The sequence below is a fragment of the Leptonychotes weddellii genome, chromosome 8 (assembly GCF_054177405.1).
Source record: "Leptonychotes weddellii isolate Sample4059 chromosome 8, ASM5417740v2, whole genome shotgun sequence".
NCBI classification, from domain to species: domain Eukaryota; kingdom Metazoa; phylum Chordata; class Mammalia; order Carnivora; family Phocidae; genus Leptonychotes; species Leptonychotes weddellii.
Window position 1 is genome coordinate 115642693 of NC_138376.1, and position 20931 is coordinate 115663623.

The 20931-nt window shown below is 55.0% G+C and overlaps 1 protein-coding gene across 2 annotated transcripts; it reads right to left on the reverse strand.

Moving 5' to 3' along the window:
* Positions 1–207: 207 nt before the first annotated feature.
* Positions 208–20190, reverse strand: ZC3H12D (zinc finger CCCH-type containing 12D). Of its 2 annotated transcripts, XR_014147992.1 has the most exons (6): positions 19660–20190; positions 10454–10593; positions 7185–7419; positions 4026–4132; positions 867–2938; positions 208–770 (listed from the first exon to the last, which is right to left on the reverse strand). XR_014147992.1 is itself a non-coding variant. In XM_081829131.1 (5 exons), exons 1-5 carry the CDS (start codon positions 19962–19964, stop codon positions 2127–2129), a joined length of 1599 nt encoding a protein of 532 aa, XP_081685257.1. In that variant the 5' UTR covers positions 19965–20190; the 3' UTR covers positions 208–2126. The 2 variants fall into 2 exon arrangements, 1 of the variants encoding a protein (XP_081685257.1); XM_081829131.1 differs by having other exon boundaries at positions 208–2938.
* Positions 20191–20931: the final 741 nt, after the last annotated feature.

Genomic DNA, 20931 nt, shown 5'->3' on the forward strand with positions numbered 1-20931 from the left:
CAAAGACATGTCCTCGCCTTGGGCTCACTGCTGCTCCTGGAAAAGGTGGATTCCAGCCTCCTCACCCCCAAGAGAGGAGTAAGACCACATAAAGCAGCCATAACATCAGTCTTCACACCCACAATATTTAACGTGAAAATCTGACCTACAGGGAGAAGCCGACATGGAAGAAAATGATATGCAATTTGGTAATAGAGAGCCCAGGCGTGGATAAAAGTGATTTATTTTTGGATCATGGTAACAGTTATGCAACCAGGAACATTTCGCTCACCCGTCCATCCATGTTTTGTGTCATAAAGACATACCAAGACTTTGGAAAAGATTCCAAAGGGGATTACACTGAAATGTGCTGTCTCTTCACTTGTTTTTGTGCTTGCCTTAATCACAGTGAACCAAATAAAATAGCTTTACAGCTTACTAAAACTCAAACTTGTGCTCAAAGGAAGCAGTTTAAACATTTCCAACTGTAAGTCAGCCGTACGATACCACGTCAGGAGACAGACCAGAGAGACAAAGCAGCTCTAACATAAAGCCCGTCTTGCCAAAAGAAAGGAAAAACAAAAACAAAAAAACCAGGAGGGAAATCCAATTTATCTAGAAAGAGTGGACCCTCTTCAGGACTGAGGTCCCAAAACAGTAAGATACAACTGTGCGTGCAGTGTCCTCTTTGGAAAAACAGGGGTAAAGAACAGATCTGGCTGAAGCACGCTAAGAGGCCAGTTTAAAAAGACGAAAGGGGTCCCAGGGAGACACACCATCACTCTGTCTCCCTGCAGCACTCACCACGAATTAGAGGGCCGGAAGCGGACTCTCTGCCAGCAGTGCACACAGCGGAGTGATGTGCTGAGAAGAGTTTCCCTTTGCACTCACCAGTCTGCAGGAAACTGGGGGGGGTTGGGAGCTGATTTTCCACCGGGGGGTGCCTCACACTCTCCCCGATGGCCCGGCCACCAAGGGCCCTCATGAGCAAATGAGCCAAGACCTCGACAGCTGGACTTGTAACCTGGAGTGAATGTGGATGTCCCCTAGAGATGCCGGGACGCCCAGAGGACACAGGGTCCACACTCTGGAAGCATGGTCTCATTTCTTGCCCATTGCAAGTGGGTGGGTCCCTTTGCCCCAAAACTCAAAGCAGTAGCTGGGTGGAAGAAACAGCAGTGGCGGACGGGGGCAATAAACCTCCGTGACTGAGGCTCATCTCAGCTCTTCACTGACCCACCTCGAGGTTTCTGGGCACAAGTCCTGACTCACTGGGCCTTGACTCACGTGCGAGGTGTCGCTTAAAAAGCTCAGCCAGTAGAGCTGCTGTGCTGGAAAATGCCCTGATGGACGGCTGAAAAACATGGATGCTTAGCCCTGAGGCAAGTGTGTGTGTGAGTGTGTAGGGGGTGAAGGCCCTAAGGGCAGACCCTCAGGACACTGTGCCTCTGCCCCGCCCCCACAGACCAGCACAGCCACACAATCTCAGAGGACAAGGACAATTCTAGGTTCCTCTCATGAGGTAAGAAACAGCTCATATGAAAACTTCCAGATGCCAAAACCTCCATCAACCAACTGACTACATATTTCAAATGTGATTTGATACAATAAATTCGAGGCCATTTACCAGGATTTTTCAAACTTCTGCCCATGACCCACATCAAGTTTCCATGGCTACCAAGGGTAAACAGGTGCACCCACCTGTAGCTAACAAACAGGAGTTTCATACCTAGCCCAAGGTGGAGTGGGCTCTGAGATTTCCTATGCCACTCTTTCTGGTGTGACCCATTAAATTGCTCCCGTGACCCACTTGTGGATCCCAATTGCAGCTTGACAAAACAGCCATGGAATGTTCTGGACAAACCCTTAGAGCCCTCATGGGACGCGAAGTCTTCCGGACATAAGAGATCACTCCCTCCACGGAAGGGGTCAACCTTACTGACCTCCAGCAGCTAGCCCTGCAGGGTCAGTGAGGGTCATCAAGTGCCACCATGGGCCTGGCTGAGGGTGAGGAAGCTGGCTTCCCTGACCATCTTTAAAGAAAAGGGGGCTGCAGAGTGGCTCGCCCGGGAGCAGGCTAACAACCCGCCCTGCCCAAGTGGCAAGGCAAGGCTGGGACATCACTTGCGGTGGCTTGGACGAACTCCTTAGGATTTTCCCACAGGCGCACCAGACTTTTGGAATTTCTGGATGAGCAGGATGAGCCTGGTGACGTCGGAGAGCGCGGGGAACAGGGCCATGACGCTGTCCACCTGGTGGGGCGGGAAGATGCTGCAGAGCGCGATGCGCGCCCGCGTGCGCGCGTCCACCTCGCCGGGAGCGGAGGGAGGCGGGGACCCCGAAGGTCCCCCGAAGGCGCCGTCGCCCCAGCCGCGTTCCGCCCAGGCCGAGCGGCCCGGGAACCGGCCGGCCGCTGGTGGGAGGGCGCGCGCGTCGGCGGGCCTTCGGCGCTGGGGGAGCAGGTCACTGTGCGGAGCCCCGGGGCCGTGCCCCCCGCGCGGCCGGACCGGCGGGCCAGACGGGCCCTGGGGGCTCCGGAGGCCGCGCAGGGCTGCCGGGGTCGGCGAGGCCCCCGGCGCCACCCAGTCGGGACGGCACGGCCGGGGCGTGAGGCCGGCGTCCGGAGGGGGCGGACCGAGGAGCCCCGGGTCGTCGCAGAAGGCGAGCCGCGATAAGCTGCCTTCGAGCGCCGCCACGTCGGCCGGCGGCCGCGCCGAGGGCAGGTTGCGCGCGCCGGGCTCCGGGGCCCTCGGCCAGGCCGCGGCGGGAGCGCCCCGGGGGCCGCCCTGCCCCGCCCCGGCCGCCGCCCGCGCGCTGCGCCGCCGCTCCTCCGCTCCGCCTCCCACGGCCCGCCAAGCCCGCGTTTGCGCGCGAAGCTCGTCGGCCACCGCCAGCGGCGCCAGCTGCGGCCTCTCCGGGTGGTAGAACTTGCACTTGATGCCGTAGGTGCATTTCTTGCCTGGAAGGGGCGGGGCAGGGGGAGAGGGCGGCGTGAGACCTCGGGCGGGAGAGGCTGTGCGGGGCTGCGGTGTGGTGAGCGCGCGGCCCTTCTTGGAGATTCCTCCGACTGGGGCAGGACGAGGTGGGGAGAAGTGCCCCGGGGCCGGGTTAGAGGGGTGAGGGTGTGGTACGCCCCGCCCGTGGTGTAGGGCGCTGGACCCAGATTGGCGGTATGGAAACTCCCTTTGGCCAGGAACAGAGACCAAACCTCTAGGTCAATGACCTTCGACCTCCACTTCCCCAGGAACCCTGTGGATAGGGCCAGCCTTGGGGATAGGGTGGGGAGCAGGTGCTCACGGCATAGGACTGCACCTCCAGTTCTGCCTCAGTTTCCACCATTGGCCTCATTCCTTCTGCTAACCATTGCCCTCTCCCTACAGGCTGTTCTAATAGAGGTGATCTTGTGATTTATCACCCAAACCTGGACCCTGCTGAGAGTGGGAGCAAGATGAGCCAACCTGAACGTATGTGTGGTCACCTTGATTCTAACAAGAAATGACTTTGAAGATCACCTAAGGTTTTTTAAACTTCTGTGGACGCAAGAAACAAGACCTGGGGATGTTAAACAAACAACAAACAAACAAACTCGCCAAGGCAAGTTAGGCAAAGAGCTGGCTAGAAGTGCTGTGGGAGAGAGTCCTTAATTCTTAATGGATAGCACTGACCGAAGTCCGTGAACGGATGGGGGTGGAGGGACGGTGGGGCAGGACGCAGACTCGAGGGCCCAGAGTGCCAGGTGAAGGGACGGAGGAGGAGGAGCTTGGGGTACACACAGCCTCAGGGCTTCCTGGATACGCTTTGCCCTGCGTGTGACCCCCCTGCCTGTGGCCCTCGCAAAGGCTCCCGTGCAACAAGCATCCAGGATGTCACTTCATCCTTATAATAACCCTGTCAGCCGGTGCGGGCCAGAGAGGTTAAATTAGCTCTTCAGTGTCACACAGCGAGTTGGGAGCGGAACCCGCACTAGAACCCAGGCTGCTGACTCCACCCTGTGCTGCCCCGAATGGGACGTGCCCCGGGATCATGGGGCGTGGGGTGCTACCCACCATAGGGGCAGTGCTGCCAGGAGGGCTCCGGGGCCTTCGGCTTCCTGCTCAGGAAGTTGCTCAGGGTGGGTCCCCGGCGGCCCAGGGGGTCATCAGGAGGCATGAACCTGTAAACAAGCACAAGGGGGCAACTGCAGGACCCCTAGACTCTCACCCCTGGCACCTGCGCGGGGAGCAGGCCCAAGCCAGCCGGCGCAAGATTGGCAGCCCCGGGCATTGCGCTGGCCTGGGCTCCCCGTGCAGGGCCCCTTCTCCCACCTGGGGGGTGTGTAGCATTTGAGAGCGGTATCACCCTTCCTTCTCCCGGATCCCGGGAGGGGCAGAGCGTGGATCCCAGGAGAGCCGCCGCAGACCTCTTGGGGAGCTCCTCCAGCAGTGGCAGAATCACCTAGCGACACCTTTCAGAATGCAGGCTCCTGGCTTCCCACAAGTCCTGCTCAATCGGACACTCAGGTGGTTCAGGGGTCTGCGTCGTAACAACTTTCCAGGTGATTTTTACCCACTAAAATGGAAGCATCCTTGCTCTGGGGCTCCCCTGGGCCCTGATCTGAAAGCGACTCTAAACTGCTTTCCCACGGTCCTCAGCAGAAGGGCCGAGACCGCCACGGGGCTCCAAACAGCCCTGGGCCTGTGAGCCCCCTTACTCAGATCCCACTTCTCCCGTGTTGCCCCACAGCTCTGGACGTATGCCGGTGGGGGATTAATCTTAATAGAGTTTTGAAATGCCAGCCGGGGAGCCAGTGAAGAAGCAGATCCCGGGTGTGGCGGGCGCACAGAGCCTCAGTACAGGCCCAGCCCCTCCTCTGCAAACCCAGGAGCCTCTGGGTTTGGTCTCAGCTTGTGGGGCCGCCTGACCCCAGCCCTGTTCTCGGATGATACCACCCTGCCCCCTCTCTGCCCCTTCCCGTCTCTCTGGCATGCAGTCTCACAAGGAAGGGCATGCATCCTCAGTGTGCCCACAGCTCAGAGGGGCAAACATTCCTTAGAAGGAAAACTCCCCTCCTTTAGTGTCATCCATATGAATAGTTTTATTCCCAGGAGGTACTTCCAGGTCATACAAAGGCTCCGCTAGAGGAGTTGTGGATCCTAAATGGGGGGGGGGGGGCCTGTTTTTAATGGGTTGGTGTCCCTCTGAGAGTCAAGGGTCATACTGAGTCCCACCGTGCAGACCACGTACCCTAGGCCAGCCCAGAACCGGGCAATCCCCAGTCCCGGGCAGCCTCTGGGGCTCAGATCCCAGCTCCACAGCCAGCTTCTCGGACTTGGGCCCTGACCAAGAATCTTGGGGAGCCGCCCACTGCGGTTATTAGAGGTTCCCAAAGGCTTCACCTCGTGCTCTCCGCCGGACCTCGGCCAGGCGTGCTGGGCCAAGAGGGCCGTATGGACATGCCCAGGGCACTGGGGCATGTGTCCTCGTCCACAGGCAGGCAGGCTCTGCCTTCTGGCAGCCGGGGGACCTTCTGGCAGGCCCTTAGCAGAGGCCAGTGCGTCAAAAGGACTTGGCCGGGGCCCCGGGCTGTCGCCAGGCCAAAGACAGCCATGATCCATCAGACCTCAGCGAGGATTTTCTGGAACCCACTGTTATCAGACTTGCCAGATTTCTCTGGGCCTGAGCTGGATAGAGGGAACTGCTGGCCCTGAGTATGTGGACATGACCATGGGGGCTCCTTGGGGGTAGCTGCTTGCAAGCATCTGTCCTGGGGCTTAGAAGGGTGGGAGTGGGGGCAGGCATGTCCTGCAGTGGCCTGAAAGTACCTGTTACCTCTTACGGGGTACAGTTCTCCCTAGCCCTCACAACCATCGCAGACGAAGTATGGTTAATCCGAATATGGTTAACTCAAGGTGAAGAACATCGAGTTCGGTGCGATTGAAGGATTTCCCCCATGACACACAGCCCACGAATGGCAGAGCCTCCATTTGAAACCTCATCTGCTGTCTCCAAAGCCCTAGCTCTTTGCAGCACATCGCACTGCCTCCTGGGCCTCAAGGTCAGGAGCTGGTCTGCTGCGTGCAAGCGGCCTGACCCAGCTGATCTGTCCCCTCTCTCCCCATCCTCCCTTCCCCAGGGCCACAGCCACTCCCTCACGGGTGCACTCACTCATTCGTCCATCTACAACTAGTTCTTGAGGGCCTGTGATGTGCCAGGCATGCTGGGCAATGGCAGACAAGATGATACAGGCCCCGTCCTCACAGAGTTGGGAGCGGCTCTGAAACCACATTTCTAAAGGCCAGTCTTAGAACCCAGAAGGAGGACGAAGCTGTCATTGCCTGGAACAGAAACTGCAGTGGGAGTGACGTCCCAGCTTGCTGTGCCCTCCCCACCTCGGCCCACCCTGGGCTAGCCTCAGACCCATGCCTGCCTTGCCGGGCTCCTGGCCCTTCTTTGCCTTTAGCACGCCTGAGGACGTCTGCCTTGCTTCCTCCCCACCTTAGCTCCATCCGGGAGCCCTTGCCCAGCACCCGCTAACTGGTTCGCACCTTGTGTCCCTGACATCGCCCTCCCCCAGCTATAGCTGGTTGGTTCAGGGCAGACCTGACCCAGGGGAACCTACCTAGGGGACAGAGAACCAACTCGATTCTCTTGAAAATTTCAACCAACAGGTATTGAGACAGACTCAGTTCCAAGATCTTCACAACCCCAGAGAAAAAATGAGTCCCATATGTAATTCAAAACTTAAAAAAGAAAAAAGACATAAACATAAAATAAGTGAATGGAAGTGCAGTGAAGTTCAGATTTTCCCCATGGTGCCTGTTCCAGTGCTCTTACTTGCAGTAGTAAATACTTTAAAAATAAAAGCAACACGTTGGTGGTGCCCCAGCTCGTGCTTTGCCCACCTGCGGGCCACTCCGTGCCAGGTCAACTACGTGTAGGCATGGGGACAGAAAGGTCACGGACAGCTGGGCCAAAGTAGCCCTGTTGAGGAAAGGTGGTCGCGAAAGAGAGACCCAGAGCGACAGGGAGAGATTATGCGGCCCCGGGGGCAGAGTGGGTGACTTCCGATGGGCTCCATCTCCAGGGCTGGGTGCCCTTTGCTTTGACGTGGTGTGCCCATGACTGCAAGCCCGCCCCCTCCCCGGGCTTAGGCTGGTTGGAGTGGCTTTCTGCCGGTCACCCCAGCCCCCCCACCCGGGCCAGGACCCCCCGGGGCCGCCACATACCGATCGTTGACGAAAGAGAACATGAGCAGCCTCTGCTCGATGAACCACTTCCACTCGGGGTTCTCGCTCTGAAGGTCGCGGTAATTGTCGTTAGAGACGATGACGCCGTCCAGCTCGTAGGCCACCTTCACGATGTAGCGGTCGTCGTAGCAGACCACCCGCTTGCCGTTCACCTTGCGGGACGGGGTATACACGAGCACTGCCTGCTTCTCCAGCACCTCCAGCACGTGTTGCTCTGGGGGCCACAGGGGGGGCGGGAGACGGGATGCAGCGGCCTCCGGGGCGGGGCCCCCACCCCGACAACCACTCGCACACCCCCCGGCACGTTCGGCCGCTCAGGGGCCTCTCCCAGCCCACTCCCTCCTCCCCCCCCCCCCACGGCCCAGCCTGGCAGATGAGGAGCAGGGAGGTCCTGAGAGGCACGTGCCAGCAAACTGGGGTCAAGAGGACTTGACCCTCATCCCTCTCTGAACACCAGATTTTTACATTTCCTATAAAATCAGGAGGGCCACTCCTCCTTCATGTCCTCGGTGTCTGTGAGTAGACTGGCTAAGCTCATGTGGGCGACAGCTCCCAAGCAGAGTAGTGAGGAGGCCAACGTGCATCACGTACCACAAGGGAGCTAAAACCCACATCCCTGGCAAGTCTACTCTTGGACCTTAGCTGTGCTTCTGGAGGCATGCAAAAGAAAATCCCTTCTACCGCTAACAGGTGCTCAGAACTTGGAAGCGCATCAGCATATTCTTCACAAATTGTTTCTTCCCTCAAGTCGACATCCATTCCTCCATGACATGGTGTCCAGACTTTTAAAAAGTACACAATGCATAGAGGGTACAAAGGGTACTTTTTAAAGCCCACCTATGCGGCACTCCCTTAGAGAAATGGCACGCGCCAGGCTCCCGTTGGCCCCCCCACTTTGCTGCTCCCCGCAACGTAGCCCAATGTTTAGAACTTTGTGTTCATAATTCCCTTCCTTTCATTTTAAAAAAATGTGCATGTATCCATCCCCCAAAACGACTATTTTCAATGTGATTAGGACCCTCTAGACTTTACACAAATGGGATCGTGCGCACATATTCTCGTGCACCTTGCTTTCTTCCTTTAACGTTGTGTCGGGGCGGTTGGGCCATGTCCATAGGTTCACTGCTGTCGGTTCTGCATGTAAGTCTCCCGGGGACAGAAGTACAAGGATTTCTCTAGGGAGTACCTCTAAGAGTGCTGTTGCTGAGTTCTAGGGAAAGGCATTTTCTAAGACAATGCCGAACTGTTTTCCAAAGTGGGTATATTAAGTTACTGCCCAACACAGCATTTTAGAAGACCTCCTCAATGCTTGGCATTTTCAGGTTTCTGAATTTTTGCCAATCTGGTGGGTGTACAGTGGCCTCTTACTGTGGTTTAATTTTGCATTTCTTTGGATACTAATGAGATTGAGCATCTTTTCGTATGTTTATTGGCCATTTATGTTTTCTCTTCGGTGAAAGGCCTATTCATGCTTTAGTTCATCTTTCTGTTGGTCCTTTGTCTTTGTCTTCTTAATTTGGAGAAGCTCTCTATAGATTCTGGACAGTAATCCTTCATCAGGAATGTGTGATGGATGGCCTCTCCCAGTTCAAGGCTTGTCTTCTCATTTTTTTTGTTTTCATGATATCCACTAATGAACAGAAGCTTTTATTTTAGTGCAGTCAAATTTATGAATCTTTGCCCTGAAGCTTTGTACTTGTTGTGACTTGTTTAAAAATTCCCTCCCTACCCCCAAGTGATTTCCTTACCCTTTACCCATACTACATTTACATATTACACAACTGTTGAGAGCCACCATTCCCCATGTTCAGACAGTAAAGAATGATTTGGGGTGACTGGTTCCTGGTAGAGAACTGAACACAAGTATTTATCCCCGCCTCCTTCTCATGATTGGATTGAAGTGGCAGTGAAGATGCACACAACAGGGAGGGGGTCCATAATCACATTAAAACGGGCCAAGGAACAGCAGCAAACCCCGGAGAACAGCAATGAAACCAGGAGAGCAGCAAACCCAAGAAACCATATTGACCCCGTAGCCCATAAGGAGCCACAGCCCAGAATGCGTGTAGAAGGCTGAAGTGGTGCCTGGGTGGCTCAGTCGTTAAGCGTCTGCCTTCGGCTCAGGTCATGATCCCAGGGTCCTGGGATCGAGCCCCGCATCGGGCTCCCTGCTCCGCGGGAAGCCTGCTTCTCCCTCTCCCACTCCCCCTGCTTGTGTTCCCTCTCTCGCTGTCTCTGTCGCTATCTTTGTCTTTCTCTCTCAAATAAATATATAAAATCTTAAAAAAAAAATAATACTAATAAAAGGTAACTCTTAAAAAGAAGGCTGAAGTGGAGGGAGTGGGACGAGGGCAGAGTCAGGGTCATGGCTACTCGTGGTGCAGGTGCATCCATCCTTTTCCTACCCTTACCACTATCAGGAAAATGAGGTATCCCTAGGAAGGGGGAGGTTCCCATGTGGCCTTTGACCTCCTAGAGTAAAACCATCATCGTTGTGGCTTTGCGGTGAGCATGGGCTGAGCTGCCCAGCCACGTGCCCGCTGCAGACAGGGTCTGCCCAAGTGAAATCTGCCGGTCAGCCCTGCCGCTCCGGGAAAGATCCACATGCCAGGAGAGAAAACACAAGGAAATCACACAGATATGCATCTAACCAACCTGGCTCTTTATTTGCAAATAAAAGCTGGCCGCCAAACAATCACTAGACTCTTGAGAAGATGTAACAGCACACACACACATACAGCAGTGAACGAAGAGAACTGGCCCCAGAAAAATTAAATAGGATTCACGGAACTTAAGAGAACTTTTTAAAGTTTAAAGTTTAAAGAAATCGTCAGGGGCGCCTGGGTGGCTCAGTCGGCTAAGCGTCTGCCTTCGGCTCAGGTCATGATCCCAGGGTCCTGGGATCGAGCCCCGCGTCGGGCTCCCTGCTCAGCAGGGAATTGCTTCTCCCTCTCTCTCTGCACACAATAATTTTGGGGACTTAATCATTCACACTTAAACACAGAATAATTTTTTTATTCATCTATTCAACAACTATGGACTGAGCACCTACTATACGCCAGACATGCTGGGTCCTGGTGCGATGGCAGTGAATACCTATAATCAGTGCTTTCAAGGAGCTTATAGTCCAGTGAGAAAGACAGACATTATCACACAAATAGCTAAGGAGATAACTGACTATAATTGTCAGGAGCACTACCAAGAAAAGGTGTATAGAACTTCCTGAGCATACCTCCGCTCCAGCCTACCTCTAATAGGGGTGTCGGATCTTGGTGGGTCTTTCCTCCAGGAGGGGACAAAAACTTTGATGTAGGTGTGTCCTCTGTCCCTGAACCAGTCCACAGCCAGCTGGATTCCCCGGCACGAGAAGGCTTCTTTATTTCCATGGCTACGACGGGAAAACAGAGAAATCTGTAGAGTCACAGGAAGGGTTCCTGAAGGGTGATTTCCCCTGGGAATATCCTGAATCACAGTCTCATAATCAAAGGGAATCAGGAAAATCTGCATTTTAAAAATAGTCCATTCTTTGCAAAAAACGTGTCCCTTAACCGGCACCACGCAGCTTGTGATAGTCTGTATACAGGGCGGGGGCTGGGCTCCAAGGCAAGGGCATTCCGAGGGTTAATAGACAAGACCCCCCTTTTCCCCTGAAGCTAATAAGGATCAACATAAGGCGGAGGACAGTAGCCATCTGCAGAATACTCTTGCCCTAAGAGAGGGGTGTAAATGTGTTACGGGGCTCCCCAAGTCCAAGTAAGGGGGCCAATGTGCCCCCCAAATGCCACTGAAGTGTCGATGGAGGCAGGAAAGAGAGAGCAGTGTGAGAGGAGGCCCAAGACCAGGCAGGGCCTTGCGTGCCTTCCTGAAGACTTCCTTCTCCTAAGAGGAATGAGAAGCCATAGAAGGATTTGAAGACTGGGGGGGGTCTATGTGATGTGATGTGATACGACCCAGGGTGTGTTTCTAGAAGCTCAATCCAGCAGCACAGCGGACGCTACATCGGAAGGGAGGGAGGTGGGGGTGGGGTCCCAGTTAAAAAGCTGTCACAGTCATCACAGCAAAACTGGATGGTGACGTGGACCGCGTGGGTGGCGGCGGAGAAGGGAGAAGGGCAGGTGACCCTGAGAGATATCAGGAGGGAAAACCTCCAGAATGTGGTGACTGATGGGATACAGGGTGATAGAGAAGACTTCCAGATCTCTGGCTTCTGTAGCTGGTGGGCTCCTCGTTGAGACTGGGGGTTCTGGAGGAGGACAGGGTTCGGAGGGAAAGAGTGTTGTCACGGACACACACTGAGTGGGAGGAGCCTCTGCGGCCTCTGGGTGGAACCGCTAAGTACACAGCTGGGGTCTAGAAGAGAGTTCTGGGCAATGGACACTGGGGGCATCTGTGCTCACACAAGGGCTGGAACCAGGGCATGGAGAGAACTGCCTGGTTCCCCAGAGGGAGAGCAAGAGGCCTGGAAGACGGGTCCGGGGATGCTCTGGGACTCAGTAGCTGGTGACGGGGAAAGTAGGGCAATCTTACAGAAGAGACAGAACGGGTCTATCAGGCCACAAGGAAGTAAACCGGAGGAGTCCTGCATTTGCAAACCACAGGAAGGAGGCGGCCAAGTGCTGCTCGAAGGGACCCATGAAGTCTGAGAACATCCCTCAAACTGAGTCCATGCAGGTTGGTGGTGTTTTGCTGGAGAGGGAGACAAGTGGATAGACCTGAGGTAATGAGATTGCAGATCAGACTTAGCCCTGGGTGCCACTCAGCCTTGCCTTAGGATGAGGTCACTCTCTGCTCTGCTTGCAGCCCAGCTACCTTTACCCTGGCCAGGCACATTCCCCACTCCTACCGCAGGACCTTTGAACCAGCTCTTTCTTCTCCTCTCGGCCCAGTCCACGCCTCCTCCTCCTTCAGATCTCACCTTCATCTCTACTTCCTCAGGAAAGCATCTGCCCCGCCCCCTATTACAAGTTCTCACGGCACTAATCACAGTTGAAGGATGACACCCCCCATAGGATGAACGGGTCTCCCCCTCTCTAAATCACAAGCTCCTTTTGCTCCCCATTGAATTCCCAGCACCTAGCGCGGTGCCCGATGGTTGGTAGTGGGTCAGTAAAAATGTGCTGAACACAGGAGCAACTGCGAAGACACAGGTCCAGCAAGCAGCTAGAGGAGGAAGAGCCCCGGGGAGGAGCCGGCTGGAAAGAGCCCAACACAGGAAAGGCTTGCCTTGTCCAGGGACCAAAGAGGGAACAGAGTGACCGGGGCATGGGAAGGGAGCAAAGGGGAGAGCCACAGGGCACCGAGACGCCCGTCCGCTGAGAAGCCTGGTCCGCAGCAGTCCGCCTACGTCCAGACAAGGACAACGCTCCAGATTTTTCGTGTTGGGCTTTGTCTTGGGCGTGGCCCCTCCTGCTATTTCCTCAGAGGGGTCAGGATAGGTCCGGGTTTGCCAGAGAAAAACGGGAGTCTTCGGAAACACGAATCGATAGGATTGCAAGTCAGGCTTTGTGGAGAGACTGAATGAGAACTCTGAATTGCTTCGGCTCCAGGGACAGATCAGGAACCAGGCCTTGCGTCCTACATCGGTAGGTGTCTTCCGGTTTAGAGAAAATAGCCCTCTGGCCATGGAGGCCGCACTGGGAGGCTGACGCAAACAGTAAGGAGAAAATACGTCAATGTCTGTGGTGAAAGGAAGAGGAAGTTGACAGCGCATCCCTCTGCCCCAGCAGAAGCTGAAAAAAGAAAGGTGATGGAGGGAGAAAGAGGAGGTCCTCACCCCTGCATCCCCCACCTGCTCCACCGCCTGAGCCAGAAGGGGAGGGGGAGGGGTAGAAACATCAGGATGGGTGTGAAGAGGAGGCCGAAGGCTTGTGTCCCAGCGCAGCCTAGGCAGGTCACAAGCCTCTCGGAGAAATCCTGGTTTTGGCAGGTGTAGCATCCCACGGGGCTGCAGGGCTGCCTTGGGGGAAAGGGACAGACAGGTGAACTGGAAGCAACATCCCTGGATGCCTCACATGCCCCCGGGCCTGGTGGATTGTCTGAGGCCTGGGATAGACAAATAGGCCCCTGGAGGGGGGCAGAACTGTAAGCCAGGATGGCATTCCAAAAGGCCAACTGGGACCAATGACCTTTCTCTGCTGACCCTTCAGAAGCCAGACCAGGCCAGACCAGCCGCTCTTTAGCAGAACCCAGTGAGAGTCCCAGACCCTCCTCTCCCAGCCAACATCAGGTCTCAAAGCCCCCAGATGCCATGTGGGAGAAGAGCAGGGGAGGGAGAGGAAGCATGAACTCCAAATCATCCAGACGGCAGAAGACACTGAGGTATCACAAATTGGTAAGTTTAGGTTTGTCCCTCTCCATTACCTAAACAGGTAGGGAAGAGATCGTATCTATCCTGGAAAAGAAGGTCTATTTTCTGTGCACACTGAGGCAGGAATGTGAACAACTAAAGACACCCCATCCACAAACATGCCTCTGTCGGCTGCCACGAAGTCTACCCTCCGTCAGTTCTCGAGTGAACCTATCACTGCCACAATTCTTTTAAAATGGTGTCTTGAGTGCTCTCTTTTCTGTGACTTCCCATCAGTTTCTGTGACTACACACCTTTGATGGGTAGGTGGCTGCAAGGGGCGCGTTCAGTGATGAGGAGGAACCCAATCCCTCTGAAGAGGCAAAGGTGAGCGGGGTGATGAGTTCTGGTGATGAACTCCACAGCCTGCGGTGGCCCTGCTGGGGGCATGTGGAGGGGAAGGGATTGCTAGTTCAGGAGTTCAGGAAGAGAAAAACTGAGGAATGGTACTACCATCGGCTTCAAGCATCGAAAACCGGTCCCATGGCTTCTCGGACACAAGACTCCAAGATGGCAGACCCTTAGCCAAGAGTTTCAAAAGGGCAAGTCCAGGAGAAGACGGAACAAACATGCATCTGCCCATGGCCTTTCTTCCCTCCCTAAGAAGTGCTCTCCTTTCCAGCTTTGACTCCAGGCAAGGGAAGTCAGGGACTAAACCCTAGAATCAATAAACTGGTGTCTCCGGAATGGAGGGTTTTCATTCAGGTCTGTTGATCTGCAGGACTGGATTCCCACACGCCCCACCCTAACCTCTCCTCTGAGCTTTCTGGTCTCTTTTGAGATGCAAAGATTGTTATTGTTCAATCCTTGCCGCATTTGTTTTTTTTTTTTTTTTACCAACCTCAAAACCCCAGTATGGCTGCCCTATTTCTGACCACAGAAAGGCCCGGGCCATGGCAGGATTTAAGCCACAAGCAGGGGCTACCTTCTCGCCACTTGTGGGGGTCTCTCTCTAGGAGCCGGCAGAGCTCCCAGTCAGGCAAGAAAGCGGCCACGGTCACCCTAGGACCGCACCGCTCGACGCACAGACGGAAATGCAGAAGGACCCGTTCACTTAGGCATGGCTCCACGCACTCCACATCGATTTATGACCATCTTCAACAAGGCTCGGGCTGGGTCCTCGAGACCGGTGAACAAGACAGACCCCATTCCTGCTGCTTCTTGGAGCTCATTTTTAATATTTGTAGCGAGTCCTGTGTACCAGGCCACTTCGCACTCTGCGCTCCAGTCGGTACAAGGAGCCCCTGAGGAAGTGAGCGTTGTCCCACTGCACCCTGGAGGAAACTAAAGCAAAGAAATGTGCCCAACTCCCTGATCTAAAGACAGATCTGAGAGCCTGATCCGTAGGGCTGCAACCTCCTCCTCCTCCTCTGTGGCTTATCCCGTGTATTCCTGGCCCTCCCAGTCTCTGCCCCTGCGATGGAGACAGCAATTCCTCTGGAGCGTAAGTCCCCTGCTGTTACGAGGCTGGAGTCTGGGGAGGGACCTTAGCGCTTACTAACGGTCACTACGAACCAGCTCGTCAGACTGCAAGCTGAGAGCCCGGCCCTGGGAGAAGGAGACAGAGGAGGGAGGTTTTGAATAAAGGGAGGGTGGTGAGGGGAAGTGGGTTGGTGCCCAAGGCAAACTTTGTCTGCGGGCCAGGTGGGCAGCCACAGTCCGGCAGCCTTGTGTAGGAAGTAGCCCACCTCGGGGCTCCTCACTGTATCGTGGACTCTTGCCCAGGAGGTTCTGCTGAAGTCAGCGGCTCACGGAACAGTCCCACGGAGCCTGAGGTGGCGGTTGTGGGGTGGGAGGGAAGGAAAAGAGAAGTGGTGGTCCCTTCAGAGCATGACATGTGAAGGCACGCCACTCTTGCCACTCCGTTTCTGACTTGGGGTTAAACTGCAAACCCCTGGGACCTGCAGTTTATAGCCTTTGCACCCAAAGACCTCTCCCCAGCTGAGGTCAGGGGGAAGAGAGAGGGTGGCCTCTGAGAGACGGGGAACCTTCATCTCAGAGAAGGAGAAACGGGTGCAGACCTCGCCAGCATGGGTCAGAGGCAACTCAGGGGCTCAGAAGCAGGTGTGACCTCAGCCCGGGTGTGCAGCCTCCCCTAGTAACCCACTGAGAGGGGGCTGATGACCTCCCCACCCCCTTGCAGGCCCGAGCCCTCCTCACCGAAGATTTGTGACTCCAGAATAAGCCAGATTCTGTTGAAGTTCCTAAGAGTTTAAAAATGTACATGAGAACCCAAACAAAAAGCCTGGTGCACACCAAAATGAGGGCCCATTTACATGAAACCCTTGTCTGGGGCAGCAAGAGGATGTGAAATTATCAGCTGGTTTTCCCCCAAGCTGAAGTCCTTCACATCTCTCTTTTCCTACACTTGCCCGCAGAATGCACAACCCAGGGGGCACGCGAGAGCCGGCCTGGCAAGCAGAGCGGGCAGCAGTCGGCCCGTGAGAAGCCGTGCTCCTCCCAACGCCCCATGCAGCTCTTAACACGCCGGCCACGAAAGCCGCCTTCTGCTTCAAGCCTGCTGGACGCTTTCCCCGGGGTCAAGGGCAGAGCCCTGGAGTACGGAGCTCCCCGCCTTGGCGCTCCGGGCCGGACCACGTGCGCATGCGCACAGGCGCAGCGCCGCCCTGCCCCGCGGACGAGGGGAGACTGTGCTGGGAAATCAGTGTCTGCACGGCTGCACCGGGGCCCCGGGTCAGTGCCCAAGCGCTGCCCTCGGCACACGGTCCCAACAGGCTGGCCGCAGCAGGAGAGGCGTCCTGGGCACCGGTCCTGCAGAGAGCACCTGCCCCCTGATGGGGGGCGGGGGGGGGGGCAGCGCAACCTGTCTGCAGCAGGCAAGTCGGGGCTCATCCTGCTGGGGAAGGGCTCTGGGCAGCACAGGCAGCCTCTGGCTCCAGAGCAGAAGTCCGTGGGGCCAGTCTCCCAGCCTGAGACGCTTTCGAAGGCTGGACAGAGAGAAAGCCAAAGATGCACCGCTCTTTGGAAAGAGCTCTGAAAGCCGAGCCTGCCACTTACTGCTCTGTGACCTTGGGCAAGTTACCTACCCTCTCTGAACCTCGGCAGAAGAAGAGAAATTCCTTTATAAGAAGAATGCATTTGGGGCACCTGGGTGGCTCAGTTGGTTAAGTGACTGCCTTCGGCTCAGGTCATGATCCTGGAGTCCCGGGATCGAGTCCCGCATGGGGCTCCCTGCTCAGCGGGGGGTCTCCTTCTCCCTCTGACCCGCTTCCCTCTCGTGCTCTCTGTCTCTCATTCTCTCTCTCAAATAAATAAATAAAATCTTTACCAAAAAAAAAAAAGAAGAATGCATTTATCTCTTTCATGCATGCATAAAATAATCACCTTGAATCCTAGAATGTTACAGATGAAAAGCCATTTAAAATTATTATTATTATTTCATCCCACCTCTTAATTGTATAAACAGGGCTCAAAAACGTCAGGTGACTCACTCCGAGGTCACACAGCTGAAAAGCTAGATCTGTACAGTCCAGTACATAGGCACTCACCACATGTGGCTATTTACACTTAAATTCAAATTAATTCAAAAGAAAGAAAATTTAGAATTCAGCTCCTTGGTCACAACAGCTACATTCCAAGTGCTTAGCAGCCCCATGCGTCCAGTGGCCATCGTAATGGACAGTGCAGGTATAGAACTGTCCATCATCATCGAAGGGAGTTTTATTGGGCAGCTCTCAGCTAGAGGTCAGGACTGAGAGCTTGGGACCCTTGGCAGCCCCTCAGGGCAGCAAGGACATGTGTCCCAATCTGCCTTTTCAGTCTTTCCCCACTTCTTCCAGGGCCAGACAGCAGATGAAGCCATATCCTCTTCAAAAGCAGAGAATGGCCACGACTGTGATGCTACAAAACCTCAGGAAAGGAGAATTTTCAGAAACCACGTTTCTGAGGTTAACTGAGTTTTGAGGTCAACAGATCATAACTAGACACCATGTTGGGTTTCAAACTACCCATTGCCTCTAAAGGGTGAGCCCCACCCTGAAACCTGTCCTTCGCAGCTGGGACCTGGAGGAGCCTGAGGGTCACGGGTCGTGTGGGAGCTCTGGCTGGAAGACACAGTGGGAGGACACTGTTGCAGGAGAAGGAGCGGGGGATGGGGCAGGACCTCAGACCCCAGCTGTCTCCCAGACTTGCCTCTGAGCAAACCAAGTCCCACCCACCAGCTGGTGGCTGTGCAATGTGTCTTTTTTTCCTAACTAGAGACGCAGGGGGCAGGGGAAAGGAATGGGATGTTTGTGTGCATACAGACACGTGTGTGCACGCACACAGATGTCCACACGCTGAGACCTCACGCAGACACAAGTGTGCTTTGTTGACTGAGATGATTTTTAGGCAGCAAGCGTGGGAAAGCATTAGTGTTCTGACACACTCTTTATAACAAGCCTGAGTGATGGCTTCCATTTGTCACCCACACAGATGGAGAGTGAAGGGGTTAAACGGATGACAACTGTGGGTGGTGGGGGTGGGAATAAATGGATTTACCTGGGACACATCATGGTCACACACAAGGGGAAGATGCAGTTTAAGTTTGAATTCCAAGTAGCAACAGAGATTTTCATCAACAGAAAATCCTCCAAAACCACCCTATCAAAATAATTTCTAAAAACTGCCTGGTCCCCCACAAGAGCCTGCCCACACTTTCCTGTAGCACCTGACATAGTCCTTCTAGCCCACAGCCATTCTTTCAGTCTGGAATCACAGAGCTGGTATAATCTTAGGGCTGGAAAGGTCTTCAGTTTAAGCAATACCCTTTTACCTTTAAAACCTTCTCTCTATGGATGTCCAGAAGGAGAGGTGACTCATCCTGATCAGACAGAGGCCAGGTCCCCCTCACAATCCTCAGACTTTCTAGGACACTCAGAACCTTAAAAATTCTTAAAAGTCCTTTCAACTCCCCCTGATACCTCAAGTTAAGCAGGATTTCATAGGCTGGTCTATCAGGTACTTACACGGGAGCATGTGTGCGGATGTTATAGAGACCCCAGGACCAGCCCAGGGTGACCCGGCTGGCTCAAACTTGAGCCAACACTCTCAGGACACACGAAGCGGGACACCTAGGAACAGCACCCAGGGCTGGGCCATTCTGGGTGGGACCATTCCACACTTCTGTCCTGCAGTGCCAAGCCCAAAGTGAGCCTTCCCAATCCCCCCAAGGAAGGCCACTGGACCTGTCAGCCAAAGGACAGACGCCCTCCTGACACGTTCAGCTCTGCGGGTAACACAGCTTTTCTCAGTTCCAGCCAGTGGCTCGGCTTTTGAAAGGGGAAGTCCTCTGTTCACAGCTATGAGGGACTGATTTCCTAGGGATCTGCCCTTTTGCCCACCTGTAACTAAGGCACGTAGCACAGAACTGCACTTGTATGAATACAACCCCCTGCTTGCCCCGCGTGGAGCGTGGCTGAGACGGTGAGAGTGTCTGCAAGCTGATTTTAGCCACGCAGGCGTCAGGCTCTCATCGCCGAAACACACCAAGATGCCCAGACACGAATATCCACCACCGTGTCTGCAGCTCAGGGGCCACCGGGCGCGTCTCAGACCAGCTGGGGAACCACAGCGCCACCTGCCACCCTGGAGCAGCAGGTCTCCTCCCCCGGGAGAGAGCTTCCTGTTCAAGCACCTTTCCCCATCTGATTCTCGTTACCTCGAGGGAAGTAGCAGAGCTCTTAGTAGCCTGTGTCCACAGAAGAAACTGGAGATGGGAGACTCGAGACGAGAAGCCACAATCTGCCAAGGCCCAACGCTAGGCTCCTCCCCAGTTCCCTACTGCCCTCCTCAGAAGGGAGCCTCTCTCTGGGTTGGCATGATAGTAGGAACCACTTGTTGAACACTTACTCTTCGTCAGGCACCCTCCTAGGTATTTGGTGCAGCTCCAAGTCTTACGACTACTTTCTAGGGAGGCTTTATACCCACATTACAGATGGAAAAAGTGAGGTTCAGAGAGGTTAAGTGACTTACGTAAGGCCACACAGCTACCAAGGGGATGGAACGGGGATTCAAAGGCCCATCCATTAGCCCCAAAACTCTTTGGACGAAACCACTGAAAAGGGGGACAGTTCTCCCACCCCAAGGCTACAGGATGAAGCAAAGTACCTCATTGCCACGTTGCTGCCGTCGATCACTATGGGTCGCAAGGAACTGGCTGGGTCTCCGCAATCCTCTTCCAGCTCTGCCGCCGGCCTGCGCAGGGCAGAGTCTGGGGTGGCGCAGGAGCCCCTGGGGATGAGCAGGGGCGCCGCGCTGCCCTCATGGGCCCCCGGGCGGCTGCCGGTCTGGATCAGCTCCTGCAGCACGTCATTGACCAGGGCGCCCTCACCCATTTTGCCCAGCACCCTGACCACATCCTCCGGGCTATAGCCCAGCTTCTGGAAGAACTCCATCTTGCTTGAGCGCTCCATGCCGCGCCAGCTGGGCCCCCGGCGAGGGTCTGGCCCCTGGTTTCCTTTTGGCAGAGCCACGGTGGCATGAGCTAAAGAGAAAAAGCCTCCATCAGGTGTTTTCTGAGCTGCCGGGCCTGGAGGCTGTCGGGTTACTGAGGGCAAATTATGCACGCTCCCTCCCCGCCTTATCTGTCAGGAAATCATGTTGCCTAGTCCCCTTGGGGATTTTCAGTTGCTCAGTGTGGTTGGGGAGCCACAGATACAATCATGCTGCTTTTACTAGTGCACTTTCTGAGGCCTTCACCCCACACAGGGGCCCCCGCAAGGATCCACTGGCCGGAGGCACGGAGGGCAGCTGAGCAGACCACCCAGCGCTTGGAACATTTGTGCACAGGCCAGAGGAATGTTCCTGAGGCTCTGTCATGCGCGGAATGCCACCTCCCAAATTCATATGCTAAAGCCCTATCTCCCAGCACCTCAGATTGTGACTACGTTTGTACATAGGGTCTTTAAAGAGTTGATTAAGTTAAAATGAGGTCATTAGGGTGATCCCTGGTCCGATATGACTAGTGTCCTTATAAGAAGAGGAGATTTGGGGATGTGGTGGCTCAGTCAGTTAAGCACCCCACTCTTGGTTTGGGCTCAGGTCATGATCTCAGGGTCCTGCGAGGGAGCCCAGCTCTGCGCTCAGTGGGGAGTCCGCTTCCCCCTCTCTCTCCCTCTGCCCCTCCCCCCACTTGCGTGCACGCTCTCTCTAAAATAAATAAATCTTAAAAAAAAGAATCATGAGGGGCGCCTGGGTGGCTCAGTTGGTTAAGCGACTGCCTTCGGCTCAGGTCATGATCCTGGAGTCCCAGGATCGAGTCCCGCATCGGGCTCCCTGCTCGGCAGGGAGTCTGCTTCTCCCTCTGACCCTCCTCCCTCTCATGCTCTCTGTCTCTCATTCTCTCTGTCTCAAATAAATAAAATCTTTAAAAAAAAAAAA